Source organism: Crinia signifera, chromosome 2, assembly GCF_055691185.1.
Source record: "Crinia signifera chromosome 2, ASM5569118v1, whole genome shotgun sequence".
Classification (NCBI taxonomy): domain Eukaryota; kingdom Metazoa; phylum Chordata; class Amphibia; order Anura; family Myobatrachidae; genus Crinia; species Crinia signifera.
The window spans coordinates 361,464,107-361,479,972 of record NC_139218.1 but is presented as its reverse complement, the minus strand read 5'-3'; the positions used below and the strand labels follow the sequence as shown (position 1 = coordinate 361,479,972).

The following is a 15,866-nucleotide window of genomic DNA, read 5'->3' as shown; positions in this document are numbered from 1 at the left end:
AGGCCCTATGTACAGTACAGAGTTGTAACTCCACCACATCTCCACTTGCTGCTGAGTGGGTGTCACTTGGTAGCAATGGGATTCTCCTGCATAGTGTTTAGTGGGAGGGGACTATCCAGAGGGGAGCGTATTGCAGACAGATCATGTGAACCAAGGATGGGTCTGGCCTTTAGAGCAAATACACACTAACAGAGATGATAGCTCTGATGTGGAGCTGCACCAAATTTAAATACAGGCAAGCAGCTACATGTACTTACAGGCCGGCAAAGTGGGCGCATCTGCAGGCGACTGTGAATTAGCGCCAAAGTGCAAAAGTTCAATATTGACATCATAGCTTTCAAAGTCTAACAGATGCCAACTGCTGACTGGTCACCTTGGATATTGGTAGATTGCCCGGTACTTGTGTATTTTGGCAGCGCCCATCGCATCGCATACCATAACGCATACGATGGTATGCGATGCGACGCGATATCGTACGATAGTGCACGATGGCATACAATTTTGGGTACTTGTTTCCTATCTGGGCGCCCACGATCAAAATCGCGGTCATCGGGGGTAAAAATCGCGGTCATCGCGGGCAAATTGGGATGGCCGCGATGCCCGCGATTTTCCCATAGGGAACAATGTTAAAAATCCTGATTGACCGCGATTTTACTGTTAAATGCCTCAATGGACCCGATTTGGGGCCAAATAGGGCAAATTAACCCTTAAATGTCCCCCCCAATTTTTGACGCCACCCCACGATCGACGCCAACCCGAAGCGTGGCGAGCGCAGCGAGCCCGCGAGGGGCGGCGGTACGCGTCCTCCGACCTTTTCATGCCCTACTATCCACTAGGGCGTGGTGTGAGAATATAATAGTGTGGCGAGCGCAGCGAGCCACCGAGCCCGAAGCGTGGCGAGCGCAGCGAGCCCCGCGAGGGGACGCGGATACCTTCACTGTGAAGCCCGCGAGGGGACGCGCATAACTGTGAAGGTATCCACGTCCGCTCGCCACGCTTCGGGCTCGGTGGCTCGCTGCGCTCGCCACACTATTATATTCTCACACCACGCCCTAGTGGATAGTAGGGCATGAAAAGGTCGGAGGACGCGTACCGCCGCCCCTCGCGGGCTCGCTGCGCTCGCCACGCTTCGGGTTGGCGTCGATCGTGGGGTGGCGTCAAAAATTGGGGGGGACATTTAAGGGTTAATGGGCTCTGTGGCCCATTTAACATTGATTCCTATGGCCAAATCGGGTGGGTTGAGGCATTTAACAGTAAAATCGGGTCCATCGCGGCTTTTAACATTGATTCCTATGGGAAATCGGGAGCATCGCGTCGCGGGCATCGCGGGTACATTTATGGCCGGCCGCGACGCGACCGACACGATTTCCAAGTTTAACATTGGTTTCAATGGGAAATCGCGGGCATCGCGTCGGTCGCGTTGCGGCCATACATAAATGTACCCGCGATGCCCGCGACGGGCGCCCAGATAGGAAACAAGTACCCAATTTTGAAATTGTATGCCATTGTACATGGCATACAATGCCATACGATGCGATGCGATTAAACATTGTATAAGCACCCTAATGGGTGCTTATACAATGTTAAGCACCCTAATGGGTGCTTACAATGTTAAATGCACCCCCACGCCACCCCCCCACTATAAACGTGAACCCGAAGCGTGGCGAGCGCAGCGAGCCCGCGAGGGGCGGTGGTATGCGTCCTACGACCTTTTCATACCCCCACTATCCACGTCTGCGTGGAGTTGAGAATAGAATAGTGTGGCGAGCGCAGCGAGCCACCGAGCCCGAAGCGTGGCGTGCGCAGCGAGCCCCGCGAGGGGACGCGGATACCTGTGAAGCCCGCGAAGGGACGCGTTTACCTGTGAAGGTATCCGCGTCCGCTCGCCACGCTTCGGGCTCGGTGGCTCGCTGCGCTCGCCACACTATTCTATTCTCAACTCCACGCCGATGTGGATAGTGGGGGTATGAAAAGGTCGTAGGACGCGTACCGCTGCGCTCGCCACGCTTCGGGTTCACGTTTATAGTGGGGGGGTGGCGTGGGGGTGCATTTAACATTGTAAGCACCCTTTAGGGTGCTTATACGATTTTTTATCGTATAGGGGGTCAAAATCGCGTTGCATCGCATGCCATCGGGTACATGGCATGCGATGCGATACGTTCATCGTACGACGGACATCGGGGGCGCCGCCAAAATACACAAGTACCGATTGCCCTTTTAGTGATTAACCTGCACCTACCTCTAATTTAAAGTAGTATTTGCGCTATTTATTAGAGGGTTCCACAACCAGTTTTTGTTCAAGGCATTTTCTGTAACTGTGGTGATTGAACAAATGTATTATTTCGATCACAGCACAAGAAAAAAATGAATCCGTGCGTGAAACACTGAATGCTTCGCAGGCGGGGCACGTACCTTCCAGGAGTTTCTGCAGACTTGACCTCATTACATGAATATTCTCAATTCCAACAAACTGAAACTTAATGTTAGAGTAATTATCTGCGTTCTCGTAGCCCTTTCCGGCAGCTCTGTTTGCCATGGCGTTCAGCTAGAACATAAAGATAAATAATATATCAGCGTGTTAGCAAAACAAAACTAGCTTTATGTAAATCTGTCATGGAACAATTTACCTCATGTGGTGTAGGCCGAAAGATTTGAAAGTGATAATATATTTTGTTGTCTTATAATATTTGCAGGCTGATTTATTACACACACATCCTTGTTAGAGCAAACTTTAAAAATGTATAAACCAGCATGATATAAAAGAAGAATCATGACTATTAGAGTGGGGAAGACATGAACCTACCTTAGGCCTAGTATCCATGACATACATGGAGTGACACACGGGATTGGCTTTGCTGACAGACTGCAGCATATGCTCATCCTCCAGACATCGCGCGCTAAACCCAGACAATGGCTGACTGCACCGGCAAATGGCCGCCTGGACAGAACAGACAGGGAATATACAATATTACAGATGAAGACTACCAGAGACCATGTAAAGCAGGGTTCGACAAATCGCAGGCGGCATGTCGCCACGGCGACCAGAATTTCCTCCCTGGCAAACGAGGCCTGATCTGAAGCATAGCGGAGCTGGACACCCATGTTGCACCCCGTGGCATGCTGTCAGAGCTCTCCTACCCGGGCCAACCGCTGCTGCTGCCAGAGCTCGGATCCCCCACTGCTGCTCCCGGAGCTCTAATCCCCGGGGCCTGCTACCGGGAGCTTTCCTGCTCCACGGACCACCCGCTGCTGCTGTGTGAGCTTTCCTCACCAGGGCACCCGCTGCTGCTGCCGGAGCTTTCCTTCAGCATGAACCACCCGCTCCTGTTCCCCGGTGCCGAGACCTGCCTTCTCTTCCCACTCACCTCACCCCCTCTCTCTCCCCTATCACCTTACCCCTGGCATAGCATGTAACTCCTTGGCAATGAGCAGGTTTAACCCCCTGGCAGAGCAGGTTAACCCCATAGCAACAAGAATTTACCCCTGGTAGAGCATTTTAACCCCTGGCATCAAGCGGAACTTATGTGGCATAATATGTAAATACGGCATGTGGTAGTATACGTAACAGGCATTAATGTGTGGCATATTGTGTAATGAGCATTGCAATGTTTGGTAGAAATGTGTAATGGACATTACGGCGTGTGGTATGTGTAATGAGCATTTATGGTGTGCGTACATTTTTGCGGCGCACATTGTCCCTGTTATTACTATATCTGGCTCCTACATTTTTCCCCCTGGCTCCTAGATTTGAAAGAAATTTGTCAAGCCCTGATGTAAAGGCGATGGAGCAGCGTTTGGCACAAAGGACAAAAGTTGGACCACTGAACAAAGTGGGCAAACATTTGCAAACATCTGGAGATCGTATAGTAATATCCAGAGGGCACTTCCTCTTCAAATACATACGATCGCCCACATTTTCAGTTCTGACTTCTGATCAGTATAAATTATTTGATTCATTGTTATTAGTATTCTTAATAAACAATACACAAAAAATATAGAATTGTCTAATTATAGAAGGAATCTTAGGGGGGTATTCAATGTGGGATTCCGTAGGAACTGTTTTGTCGAAATCCGCCTTCAATGCTGCCGGAAACAAAAAGAACAGAAGGTGCTGTATTGCAATGTATAACAAAAGCCGGACAAAGCTGTGGGTTTGTTTTATATGTTCAGCAAGCGCTGTGATCGCGTCACATAGAAGTATATTTAGTTATACAGATGTATATATAGGCACAATACCCTGTTAGAGAGAAGCAGCAATCTCATTACTGGATACAGCTTGGCACATTCTCTGATGTTGCCGCTGTACACCCCGGGCTCATACTGTGCTGCCGGAACACAATGAACCTTTATAATAGAAGACGACTGACAGGTACCTGTGTCTCCTTGTGATAATAGGACAGCACCGGGAACCTGCCTTTACTTCTGAACTTTGAGCTTCCAACAATGATTGGCTTGCTGGCTGTAAATGGTACATACAGCTCTCTGGGATAAGTCTCACAAACCTGAAATACAGAATACAGGGCAATAAAATATATCCTGTTTCTCACATGGTACGTCTGACTGAGTACATCACTTCATTTGCAGTCTCTCCTTTAATTACATTGTTGGAATGTGATGCCTTTACTTTACAAGCCTATTGAACCATGTACGATCAGCTATACGTAGCTAATGATTTTCTACTCCATCATTAGGCATATCATACCTTTTTTTTATTTTTTTTTAGAGAGAACAGCTTTATTAGGAAACAGCATGATACAATAAAGTGACAATTCCATGCATTGTCAATCATACCAGTGTTCTCCCCAGAATTTTTTCTAGCCAGGTGCCTTCAAGAACTAGCTGGGTGGGGGTCTTTGCAATAATAAAATGGTTCAATTATCACCATATTGATTTAAACTTGAGATTTTTTTATTTTTTATATATTAATCACAAATGTATTTATTTTTTAATAAGCTCCTAAATACTGGCACACACCGGGTAGCACAATTAATTTGAATTAGCCCTTCCAGATGCTGTCCCTTTCAACAAGTCTTTGCCCCCACTTGCTAGCTCCACAAAGTTTAACAGCTCCTGTGACAATATAAAGAACAGAGAGTGGGCGTTGGATGACCACTCTCTTTAATATTCTTAGGCATCTTTAAAAGCAGAGGGAGGGATCTCTGCACTCCATTGACATCACAGTGTACATGTCTCCAGATGCCAAAAGGAGCGCTAGAGGTCATGTGACAGAAGGCGATGTCACATCCGGCTTCCCTATCTTCCGGAACCATGTTAAAGTTGGAGAGGTTGCCGGGCGAACAATAGGGGAAGTGCACATTACTGCAGCTGCACAGTCTGTGTGCCAAGTAGATTGCCCGGCAGTGATGTGAGGGTTCCCTGTTGTTCGCTTGGCACCCTCACCAATGCCGGACAACAGGGGGTCTTGGCTGCCGGGGGGGCAAGGGGACACATGCCGGGCGGACCGCCTGCAATTTAAGTATGGGGAGAGCACTAGGACATACACTGAAACTAGAGGGAGGAAGATTCAGGGAAAATTTGAGGAAAAATTACCTCACAGAAAGGGTAGTGGATAAGTGAAATAGCCTCCCATCAGAGGGGGTAGAGGCAAATACAGTAGAACAATTTTAACATGCTTGGGATAGGCATATTGATATCCTTACAAAGAAATAAGGATCAAATATGGTTTGAGGTAACATGTTTAAAAAAAGGGGCCAGACTATATTTGAAAAGTGGTTCTTATCTGCCGTCAAATTCTACGTTTCTAACACTGCAGAGATACAGATGATGAGGGTCACACAAAAATTCACTGCTTCAAGTAAGAATTATCACAGAATACAATATAGTCTCAAAAGTTATGTTACATGTTTTTTTTTATTTTATTACAAAGAGAAAACAGAACAAAAGAAAAAAAGAGAAGGGGAAATATGGGAAGAGAAAGGGGGAAAACGAATGGGGATTGAAAGTAGTAAGGGGGACCAGTAGATAAGATGTGCTGCTGATCGATTGTAATAGTAATTCAGAGCAAACAGGAATTTAGGTTTAACATTTAAGAACCATACACACTAGGCGATATTGGGAACAATATTGCCTAGTGTGTACACTCGATACCATGCGCCTTCCTGTGCATCATTAAGGACACCCTCCCTAGTCCTGCATGTTACATAGGGGCAGATGTATTAAGCCTTAACAAGAGATAAATGCAAGGGTGATAAAGAGATATAAATGTCCAGCCAATCAGCTCCTTACTGACTTTTTTCAAACACAGCCTGTGACATGGCAGTTAGCAGGTGATAGGCTGGACGTTTATCTCTCCTTATCACACTGTGATTTATCTCTTGTTAAGGCTTTATACATCTGCCCCATTGTTACATAGTAGTTAAGGCTGAATAAAGACTTGCGTCCATCTAGTTCAAACTACGTTTTTATAATAGCTTATCCGTTGCTTTATAGTATGTTCTAATATTCCAAGACAGATTAGGTTTCTTATTTGTACCCATGGATCTTATTAACCAGTAAGTGTTTGTCCAACCTTATTTTGAATGTATATATTGTGTCTGCCGACACCACCTCTCCAGGAAGAGAGTTCCAGAGTTTGACTGCTCTGACTGTAAAGAATTTTTTTCTACTAGCTGAACAAAATCTTTTTTCTTCTAATCTATACTCATGCCCTCTCATCCTAGATTCCTGTCTAGCAGAAAAAAGGGTGTTTGACAGTTCCTTATATTGGCCCTTGATATATTTGTACATGTTGAGCATATCCCCCCTTAAACGTCTCTTCTCTTGTGTAAATAGTCCCAGCTTGCTTAATCTCTCCTCGTAGTTTAAGTTCTCCAGTCCCCTAATAAGCTTTGTTGCTCGTCTTTGGATTTTTTCTAATTCTATGGTGTCCTTTTTATAGTGTGGGGCCCAGAATTGTACTCCGTATTCGAGGTGAGGTCTCACCAATGCTTTATACAGAGGCATAATTACTGGTACTCTTTACCTAGCACGGCACCCATCGTGGGGATCGCGGGCATCGCGGTCAGTACATTAACGGCCGCGACGCGATGCCCGCGATCCCCACGATTTCCCATAGGGTTCAATGTTAAATTTAGTGCTGCCCGCGATTTTACATTCAATGCTTCAATGGCCGCGATTTGGCCATAGGAATCAATGTTAAATGGGCCACAGAGCCCAAATAGGCACAATTAACACTTAAATGTCCCCCCAAATTTGTAACGCCACCCCACGATCCACGCCAACCCGAAGCGTGGCGAGCGCAGCGAGCCCGCGAGGGGCGGCGGTACGCGTCCTCCGACCTTTTCATACCCCCACTATCCACGTCGGCGTGGAGTTGAGAATAGAATAGTGTGGCGAGCGCAGCGAGCCACCGAGCCCCGCGAGGGGACGCGGATACCTGTGAAGCCCGCGTAGGGCCACGTTTACCTGTGAAGGTATCCGCGTCCCCTCGCCACGCTTCGGGCTCGGTGGCTCGCCACACTATTCTATTCTCAACTCCACGCCGACGTGGATAGTGGGGGTATGAAAAGGTCGGAGGACACGTACCGCCGCCCCTCGCGGGCTCGCTGCGCTCGCCACGCTTCGGGTTGGCGTGGATCGTGGGGTGGCGTTACAAATTTGGGGGGACATTTAAGTGTTAATTGTGCCTATTTGGGCTCTGTGGCCCATTTAACATTGATTCCTATGGCCAAATCGCGGCCATTGAAGCATTGAATGTAAAATCGCGGGCAGCACTAAATTTAACATTGAACCCTATGGGAAATCGTGGGGATCGCGGGGATCGCGTTAATGTACTGACCGCGATGCCCGCGATCCCCACGATTTCTTTACCCGCGACGCCCGCGATGGAGATCGTGGGCGCCGTGCTAGGTAAAGAGTACCTAATTACTTTTGAGTCCCTGGTTTCCGTGCCCCTTTTAATGCATGCTAAAATTTTGTTGGGCTTTTTTGCTGCTACATTACATTGGGCACTACACCCCAGTTTTCTGTCTATTTGGACTCCTAGGTCTTTTTCGAGTAATGAATTACCCAATTCCTCTCCGCTAAGGTTATAACTAGCACACTGGTTGTGTTTCCCTAGGTGCATAACCTTACATTTATCTACATTGAACCTCATCTTCCACTTATTAGCCCACTCCTCCATGTTCAGGCGGGGAAGGTACTCGTTAACGACGGCCATGCATCAGCTAGTGTGTAGGGGGCTTTAAGCTAATATACAGATTGTTAAGTAAGACGCCTGAGAAGGGACCAAATCGTGTTCTGAAATACCGTCATAATTTGAAGAGGGGTGTCGTCCGGTAGGAAATTAAGATACAGTTCCCATTTCATATGAAATTTATTAACCCTTTGCGTGTCAACGTTGCTGTGAGCGATCCTCAAAATATCCGCTAAAAAATGCCAGCACCGCCCCCAGCGACTGTCCTTTTAGTATAAATAAATACAAATACAGCCAAGTCAATGAATTGAAATTGAGTGAAATATTGCAGCCCAAAAAAGAGCAGCAGCTGTGAGCGGCGCTGGCATGTTTCACGGATATTTTGAGGATCTCTTACAACAACCTTGGCACTCAAAGGGTTAATATTTTTTTAAAAAGGGTTGCTTGAGAATTTTCACACCTATCGCCCGATTCAGTATCACAAAATACAGAATAGTTAATAATTCCACATTCCCACCGTCTGTGTCCTCTTTTAGAGCCGATATTGTAAGATCATAATCTTTTTTTTAATATCATTCTATCACATATGTTCCTGAGACTTGTAACTTGTGTGAGCGTGAGTGTGTGTGTGTGTGGTGTGTGTGTGTGGTGTGTTACTAGTAGCTTCTGCCTAGAACACGACTTGCAGGAACTTTGAACTGATTACTTGCTGGTCCAGTAGGAGGCGCCGCAGATATGAATGAAGTACCTTGTAATCTCTGTTCACATCGGAGAGCTGCCAGTGAGAATTAGGGATCCCCATTCGTTGATACTCCTCCTTCATGTCGATGCAATGCCAGCCAAGGACCCGCTCTGCCTCCTTTTGTTTCGGGTTGTAGGAAAAGGCGTAAAGATCATCGTATCTCACTAGCAGGGGAGGAATACAAATGTTTTCAATCAGATATTAGCCTAGTCTTCCCACAGCATAGCAGACATGCTCCTTCTGATGATCAGCCATCTTTGCCCATCAACCTATATTTTTTAAAGGAGACGAAACATTTCCTATGCATGTGCAAATTAATTCTCATAGAAGTTAACTTAGCGCTTTTATAACAAATGGCAATATTACATAAAAATCTAATTTAAAATAAACTACCTGGTGATTGCTGTGCCAACCCATTCTGAGAGATACATTTAAATTTGGTGTTTTCAGATCTGCACATGTGCAAAAGCTGCACTGCAAATGGGCAGATCCAGGCCTTCTGGCAATGGTAACGCGATCTGGTGCTGTCACTTTTTATACCACGTATACCCTTTATCTCCAACTTTTTTGTTTTCAATTCAAGTGCCTGGAGCTTTCTGTAAGCAACCGCTTTGCTATGGCGACCAACAAGCAGCAGGAGCAAATGCGAAAGGCTGCAGGCGTAGAACTCAGGAGCAGCTGCTTCTCCAATAGGCAGCTTTATGTGGCTTGCTCACGAGTTCAGATTCCCCTAACATCATTTGTTTTAATTCTTGATTGAAAAACTGCAAATATTACTTACAAAGAAATTTTGTGATCTAACCTCAATAAGTAAATAAAATTTACGTAAAAAAGGTCACACACACGGCTCTACGAAACACCAAAGCCAGATAATCAAACCTTGGAGCCCCCTTTACTGACAGCCAATCACAACTGTCCAGTGTGAGAAAACACTTGTGATTGGCTGGTGGTAAAGCAAGCTTTGCTAAGTGATATTATGAAAGTGTGTATGTGTTTGTGGGGGGGGGGGGGGGGGGGGGGGTGTCATTACTTTATTACTTTATAGAATTTGCTCTGCATCCACACCCTTCTTGGCCGCAGCACCCCCTACACTTGCACAAAATAAATCTGATCCTAGACTGAGATTATTACCTTACATTCTACATCTTGCTTAAGGTGTGTACACACGGGGGCGATTATTGCAAATATCGCTGGAAATATGGTCGCTGAGCTACCATATTGCCCGCGATGGGAGTGTGCACCGGCGATATATCGCCGGGTGCGCACTCCCGTTTTTACCCCCGTAGTGATCGCTGGAACATGCTCCTGCAACCGGCTGATTACCTCTGCAGCTCCCCCGGCAGTTTCTGTTTCATCAGCGACCATCTCTGGTCAATGATGAACAGGATACACTGAGCAATATATCTCCCCCATGTGTACAAGGATCTAGGAGTCCAAATAGACAGCAAACTAGGATGTAGTGCCCATTGTAATGTAGCTACAAAAAAGGCCAACAAAATTCTGGCATGTATTAAGAGGGGAATGGAAACTAGGGACTCAAGGGTAATTATGCCACTATATAAAGCATTGGTGAGACCTCACCTAGAGTACGGAGTACAGTTCTGGGCCCCACACTATAAAAAGGACATCATAGAATTAGAAAAAGTCCAAAGGCGAGCAACAAAGCTTATTAGGGGAATGGAGAATTTAAGCTACGGGGAGAGATTAAGCAATTTGGGACTATTTACATTAGAAAAGAGACGTTTAAGGGGGGACATGCTCAACATGTACAAGTATATCAAGGGCCAATATAAGGAACTGTCACGCACCCTCTTTTCTACTAGAAAGGAATCTAGGACGCGAGGGCATGAGTATAGATTAGAAGAAAAAAGATTTCATTCAGCTAGTAGAAAGAATTTCTTTACGGTCAGAACAGTCAAACTCTGGAACTCTCTTCCCAGAGAGGTGGTAACGGCTGGCTCATTAAATGCATTCAAGGCAAAGTTGGACAAACATTTACTGGAGAAAAACATCCATGGGTACAAATAAGAAATATAATTTGTCTGTAAAATACCAGAACCTACCAAATCAGCAATGGATATCTATACCAGGTTGAACTAGATGGACGCAAGTCTTTTTTCAGCCTTACCTACTATGTAACTATGTACACAGCTTTACATTGTCAATTCAATTGATAATACTTTTCAGACCACTGATGATGTAAGTCTTTTAAAGAAGAGGCATGGAATTAATCATTTATAATGGCTTGGGTCTTAGGCCTCGTCAGATAAGGATTTACTCAACTATTTTATGAAAATGAAAAATCTCCTCACGAATAGATTGTTTAGCAGTTCTCCTCACAGTGCTGCTGGATAGGACTCCTGTGAGCAGAATCATTTAGCTTTTTTATGTCTGGTTTTAAGATATCTGTATCTAAATGTATGCCAAATGCTTTAATTTAAAGACTAAAGGCCCCCATACACTAGTGAGATTTGGTCCGATACCGACAAATCGGGACGATAAATCAGACCAAATCTCATGTGCTTGAAATCCCGAGCGCATCGGATCGGAGGTCGGACAGGCGATAAAAAACCCCCCAAAAAACATACAAATGAATGGGCAGCCACTGATTGGCTGTGAGCTCTCTCAGCCACTCAGAGGCTGCCCAAATGGGAGGCTGATGATCGGCTGAGAGCTCTCAGCCAATCAGTGGCTTTCACATTAATTTGTATGGGCTTTATTGCAGCTCAGTTCTCGGCTCCCCTGCCCGGCTCCAGGGTCCCTCCGCCTGCAGCTCCGTAGGAGTTGCATGCGATTTATCACGTGCAAAACTTGGCACATCAAGTTCCTAATCGTGCGAGAGCCCTCCCAGGGAGCTTCCGGGGTAATCGGGTCCAACTTGTCCTTAGGGTTATTTATTTATTTATTTATTTGCAGTTTCTTATATAGCGCAGCAGATTCCGTTGCGCTTTACAATAGTAGACAGTGATAAAACAAACTGGGTAACAGACAGACTTGGTGGTTAGAGGGCCCTGCTGCAAGCTTACAATCTATTAGGTATATAAGGGGGAAACACAAGGACAGGCATCAATAATAGCATAGCAGTCCCAACAAGTTACAAGTCCAGAAGGGAAGCTATATAATACATAAGTGCCTCAGAGGGTAATGCGTGTAGAACTTAAATATGATAGGCTTGCCTGAAGAGGTGAGTTTTCAGGGAACGCTTGAAAGTTTGGAGGCTAGTGGAGAGTCTAATTGTGCATGGAAGGGCATTCCATAGGATGGGAGCAGCCCGATGAAAGTCCTGTAATAGTGAATGGGAGGGTTACCACCTCATCCCTTTAATTCTGGACACATACTGTAGATGTGATTTTCCTAGATTTCGCTAAAGCATTTGATACTGTCCCACACAAGAGATTGATTAATAAAATGGAGAACCTAGGATTGGGTGAAAATATTTGCAGATGGGTAGGGAATTGGCTATGTAATAGAGAACAAAGAGTGGTTGTGAATGGTGCCGTATCAGATATGATACCGGTACTAAGTGGAGTGCCCCAGGGTTCAGTTTTGGGGCCCATTTTGTTTAACATTTTTATTAACGATATTGGGATAGGGTTACTCAGCAATGTATCCATCTTTGCGGACGATACAAAACTTAGCAAAGTCATCAAATCATCAGAAGATGTCACCATGCTTCAAAATGATCTTGCAATTCTAGATGAGTGGGCAAAAAAATGGAAGATGAGGTTCAATGTAGATAAATGTAAGGTTATGCACCTTGGGAGACACAACCAGTGTGCAAGTTACAACCTTAGCGGAGAGGAACTGGGTAATTCCATACTTGAAAAGGATCTAGGAGTCCAAATAGACAGCAATCTAGGATGTAGTGCCCATTGTAATGTAGCTACAAAAAAGGCCAACAAAATTCTGGCATGTATTAAGAGGGGAATGGAAACTAGGGACTCAAGGGTAATTATGCCACTATATAAAGCATTGGTGAGACCTCACCTAGAGTATGGAGTACAGTTCTGGGCCCCACACTATAAAAAGGATATCATAGAATTAGAAAAAGTCCAAAGGCGAGCAACAAAGCTTATTAGGGGAATGGAGAATTTAAGCTACGGGGAGAGATTAAGCAATTTGGGACTATTTACTGTACATTAGAAAAGAGACGTTTAAGGGGGGACATGCTCAACATGTACAAGTATATCAAGGGCCAATATAAGGAACTGTCACACACCCTCTTTTCTACTAGAAAGGAATCTAGGACACGAGGGCATGAGTACAGATTAGAAGAAAAAAGATTTCATTCAGCTAGTAGAAAGAATTTGTTTACGGTCAGAACAGTGAAACTCTGGAACTCTCTTCCCAGAGAGGTGGTAACGGCTGGCTCATTAAATGCATTCAAGGCAAAGTTGGACAAACATTTACTGGAGAAAAACATCCATGGGTACAAATAAGAAATATAATTTGTCTGTAAAATACCAGAACCTACCAAATCAGCAATGGATATCTATACCAGGTTGAACTAGATGGACGCAAGTCTTTTTTCAGCCTTACCTACTATGTAACTATGTAACATATTAATTACACAGGTTCTGTGGCTGGCTGACTAATAAATATGTGTCCAGAATTAAAGGGCTGAGTGGTAACCCTAATTGTCCTTAGGATAAGTCGGCCTAATGCATGGGAGCCTTAAGGTGCGCACACACTAGAAAGATCATGTGCGTATAAATTTCCCCTGAAATCTTTTGTCTGTCCTTTTCACTCTGAACTAAGTATTATTTTGTTTCTGTGCAGGGTAAATACTGGCTACTTTATTATTGCATTGCAATTTAGATTTCACTCTGAACACACGCCACCCAAATCTAAATCTCTCTGCACATGTTACATCTGGCCCACCTGCAGTGCAGCATGGTTTTGCACATTTGAGAAAGATTATGCATTTGAGATCAACTCTGAATCAGGCCCTAAACCGTGGAGAAAGATATTATCTCAGCCAATCATCTCCTAGATGCCATGTTACCGTCAGTGTTTGAATAATGATAGATAGGAACCGATTGGTTGGTACTATCCCTCTCTCTTTCCAAGGTTTAGTACATCTGCCCCTAACTCAATAAAAACTCCTTACCTGGCTTTGAAAGTTGGAGCAGAGAGTTGTAGATGTCGTGACAGTCTCTCTCCCTGGGAACCACAAAATGGACCACACGGAAGTTCTTGCACTGTATCACCAGGGGGCATCCGGTGGTGGTGAGTGACAGTTTCTCCACCGCAGCAATATGATGGTGTAAAATCTATGATCAACAAAAATATGATTTAAAGTCATGAGAGACAACCTCAGCCTGATGTATAATGTATGTCTAAAGCTTTACCTCATTTCTTTTTATAACTATGCTACACTGCATACCTTATAGCAGTGATTTGCAACCTTTTTAACTCGTGGCGCAACAAACAAGATATTAAAAATCGCCAAGGCACACCATCAGACCCCCACAGGAAAAATAATATTGGCCCACATAGGAAAAAAAAAAAAAAAACTCATTGCCTCATATGAAAAAACAATCACACTGGTCCTCACAGGTAAAAAAATAAAAATAAATACATTGGCCCTCACATGAACACAAGAGAGAATAACAGTTGAACAGGTGGGGGTGGTTGTAAACTGGTGTGGACATCTCTAAGTCTGAGGGCACACTTGAGAATATCTCAAGGCACACTGGTGTCATTGAGAAACGGAGGCATTTTAAAAGGAATAATACACCCTCCCTTACTGTTACTGAATTACTTTATATAATGCAGAACTCTCTATGACTTATGGTATCCTTATACTTAAAGCTAAGGCGCATATCATCTCTTAACACCAATGTGACTTCTCTGGGTAGATTTCCTAAAGCTTCTACAATATGGGAAAAAAAAGTTGTCCATAGCAACCAAAAAGTAGAGGAGTTGCCCGTAGCAACAAGATTCTGTCTATCATTTAGAAGAAATAGAGATATGATAGCTATCTATGGGCAACAAGATGCGTACATAGGTACAACAGTGTGTAGGGGCCATAGGGAAAGCGATGTGTGGTAACGCGCGTCGCTATCGCTCGGCGATTAATATCCAGCATGCTGGAAAAATCTAGTTAATCACCAGTCAGAGCCAGTGTTCTCACCAGGGAATACTGGCCTTCACAGATCGCTCAACAGCATCTCACCGTGTGTGTAGGCCCCTTATACATTGTTATATCGTTCAGCATTACATACCCAGATCTCTCTCTGCGAGTCTATGAACATTAAGTGGGTGGCTGTGAGGTGCAGCGTGCCTGAGGTGAATCTGTTGTTAGCACTGAAACGATCCAATAACTTCACCTGCTCCACCTACAAGAACAAACAAACAAGAAAATGACTTTAGTTTGCTCGCCACACGCATTCCACGTATTATAACATGTAAAATACAGTCATTTACACGTCTCTTGTCAGATACAAATACACAACCCCACCGACCTCTGCACAAAACAGTGACAGGGCCCAGCAACATAGAGGGCCTGGATCCAACAGGATATCATGAAAATATGCTGACCATGCCATTGGCTACTACTTACCCCCTGGCAGTAGATTGCTGCACTTTGATAGGTCATTGTAATGTACTTGTAAATGGATGTGAAAATAAAAATAATAGGAAGACATGCGATTGGGCAGATTTGTGGTTTACACGCGTGTAACTTGCGGTGTGCTGTGTTAGATACTGTGTTTTTGTTCCAAAACAATTCAACGTCATTATAGTTGAAAATGTGCATACATCTCACTGGGAACATGACTGACACCATAAGAATCATTTACATATATGTTTCCAGGTGTGTTTCTGTCATGGCACAGGTAGATGTATAACAGACATTTTGATTACATTTAATTATGAATGCATAACTAGGGGATACAAAAATGCAATACGGTGTATGGCCTCACATTGGGCCAGATGCACTAAGCTTCAAGAAGTGATAAAAATGGA

At 44.6% G+C, this 15,866-nt stretch overlaps 1 protein-coding gene across 1 annotated transcript in view; it reads right to left on the bottom strand.

Moving 5' to 3' along the window:
• MTMR6 (myotubularin related protein 6) overlaps positions 1-15,866 on the bottom strand; it is a 57,440-nt gene that overhangs the window by 24,465 nt on the left and 17,109 nt on the right. The window contains exons 2-7 of the mRNA XM_083169900.1: positions 15,125-15,238; positions 14,008-14,170; positions 8,904-9,061; positions 4,374-4,502; positions 2,804-2,938; positions 2,413-2,545 (exon numbers count right to left, since the gene is read on the bottom strand). Coding sequence (XP_083026026.1) covers positions 2,413-2,545; positions 2,804-2,938; positions 4,374-4,502; positions 8,904-9,061; positions 14,008-14,170; positions 15,125-15,238 — 832 coding nt within the window. The remainder of the gene's footprint in view (positions 1-2,412; positions 2,546-2,803; positions 2,939-4,373; positions 4,503-8,903; positions 9,062-14,007; positions 14,171-15,124; positions 15,239-15,866) is intronic.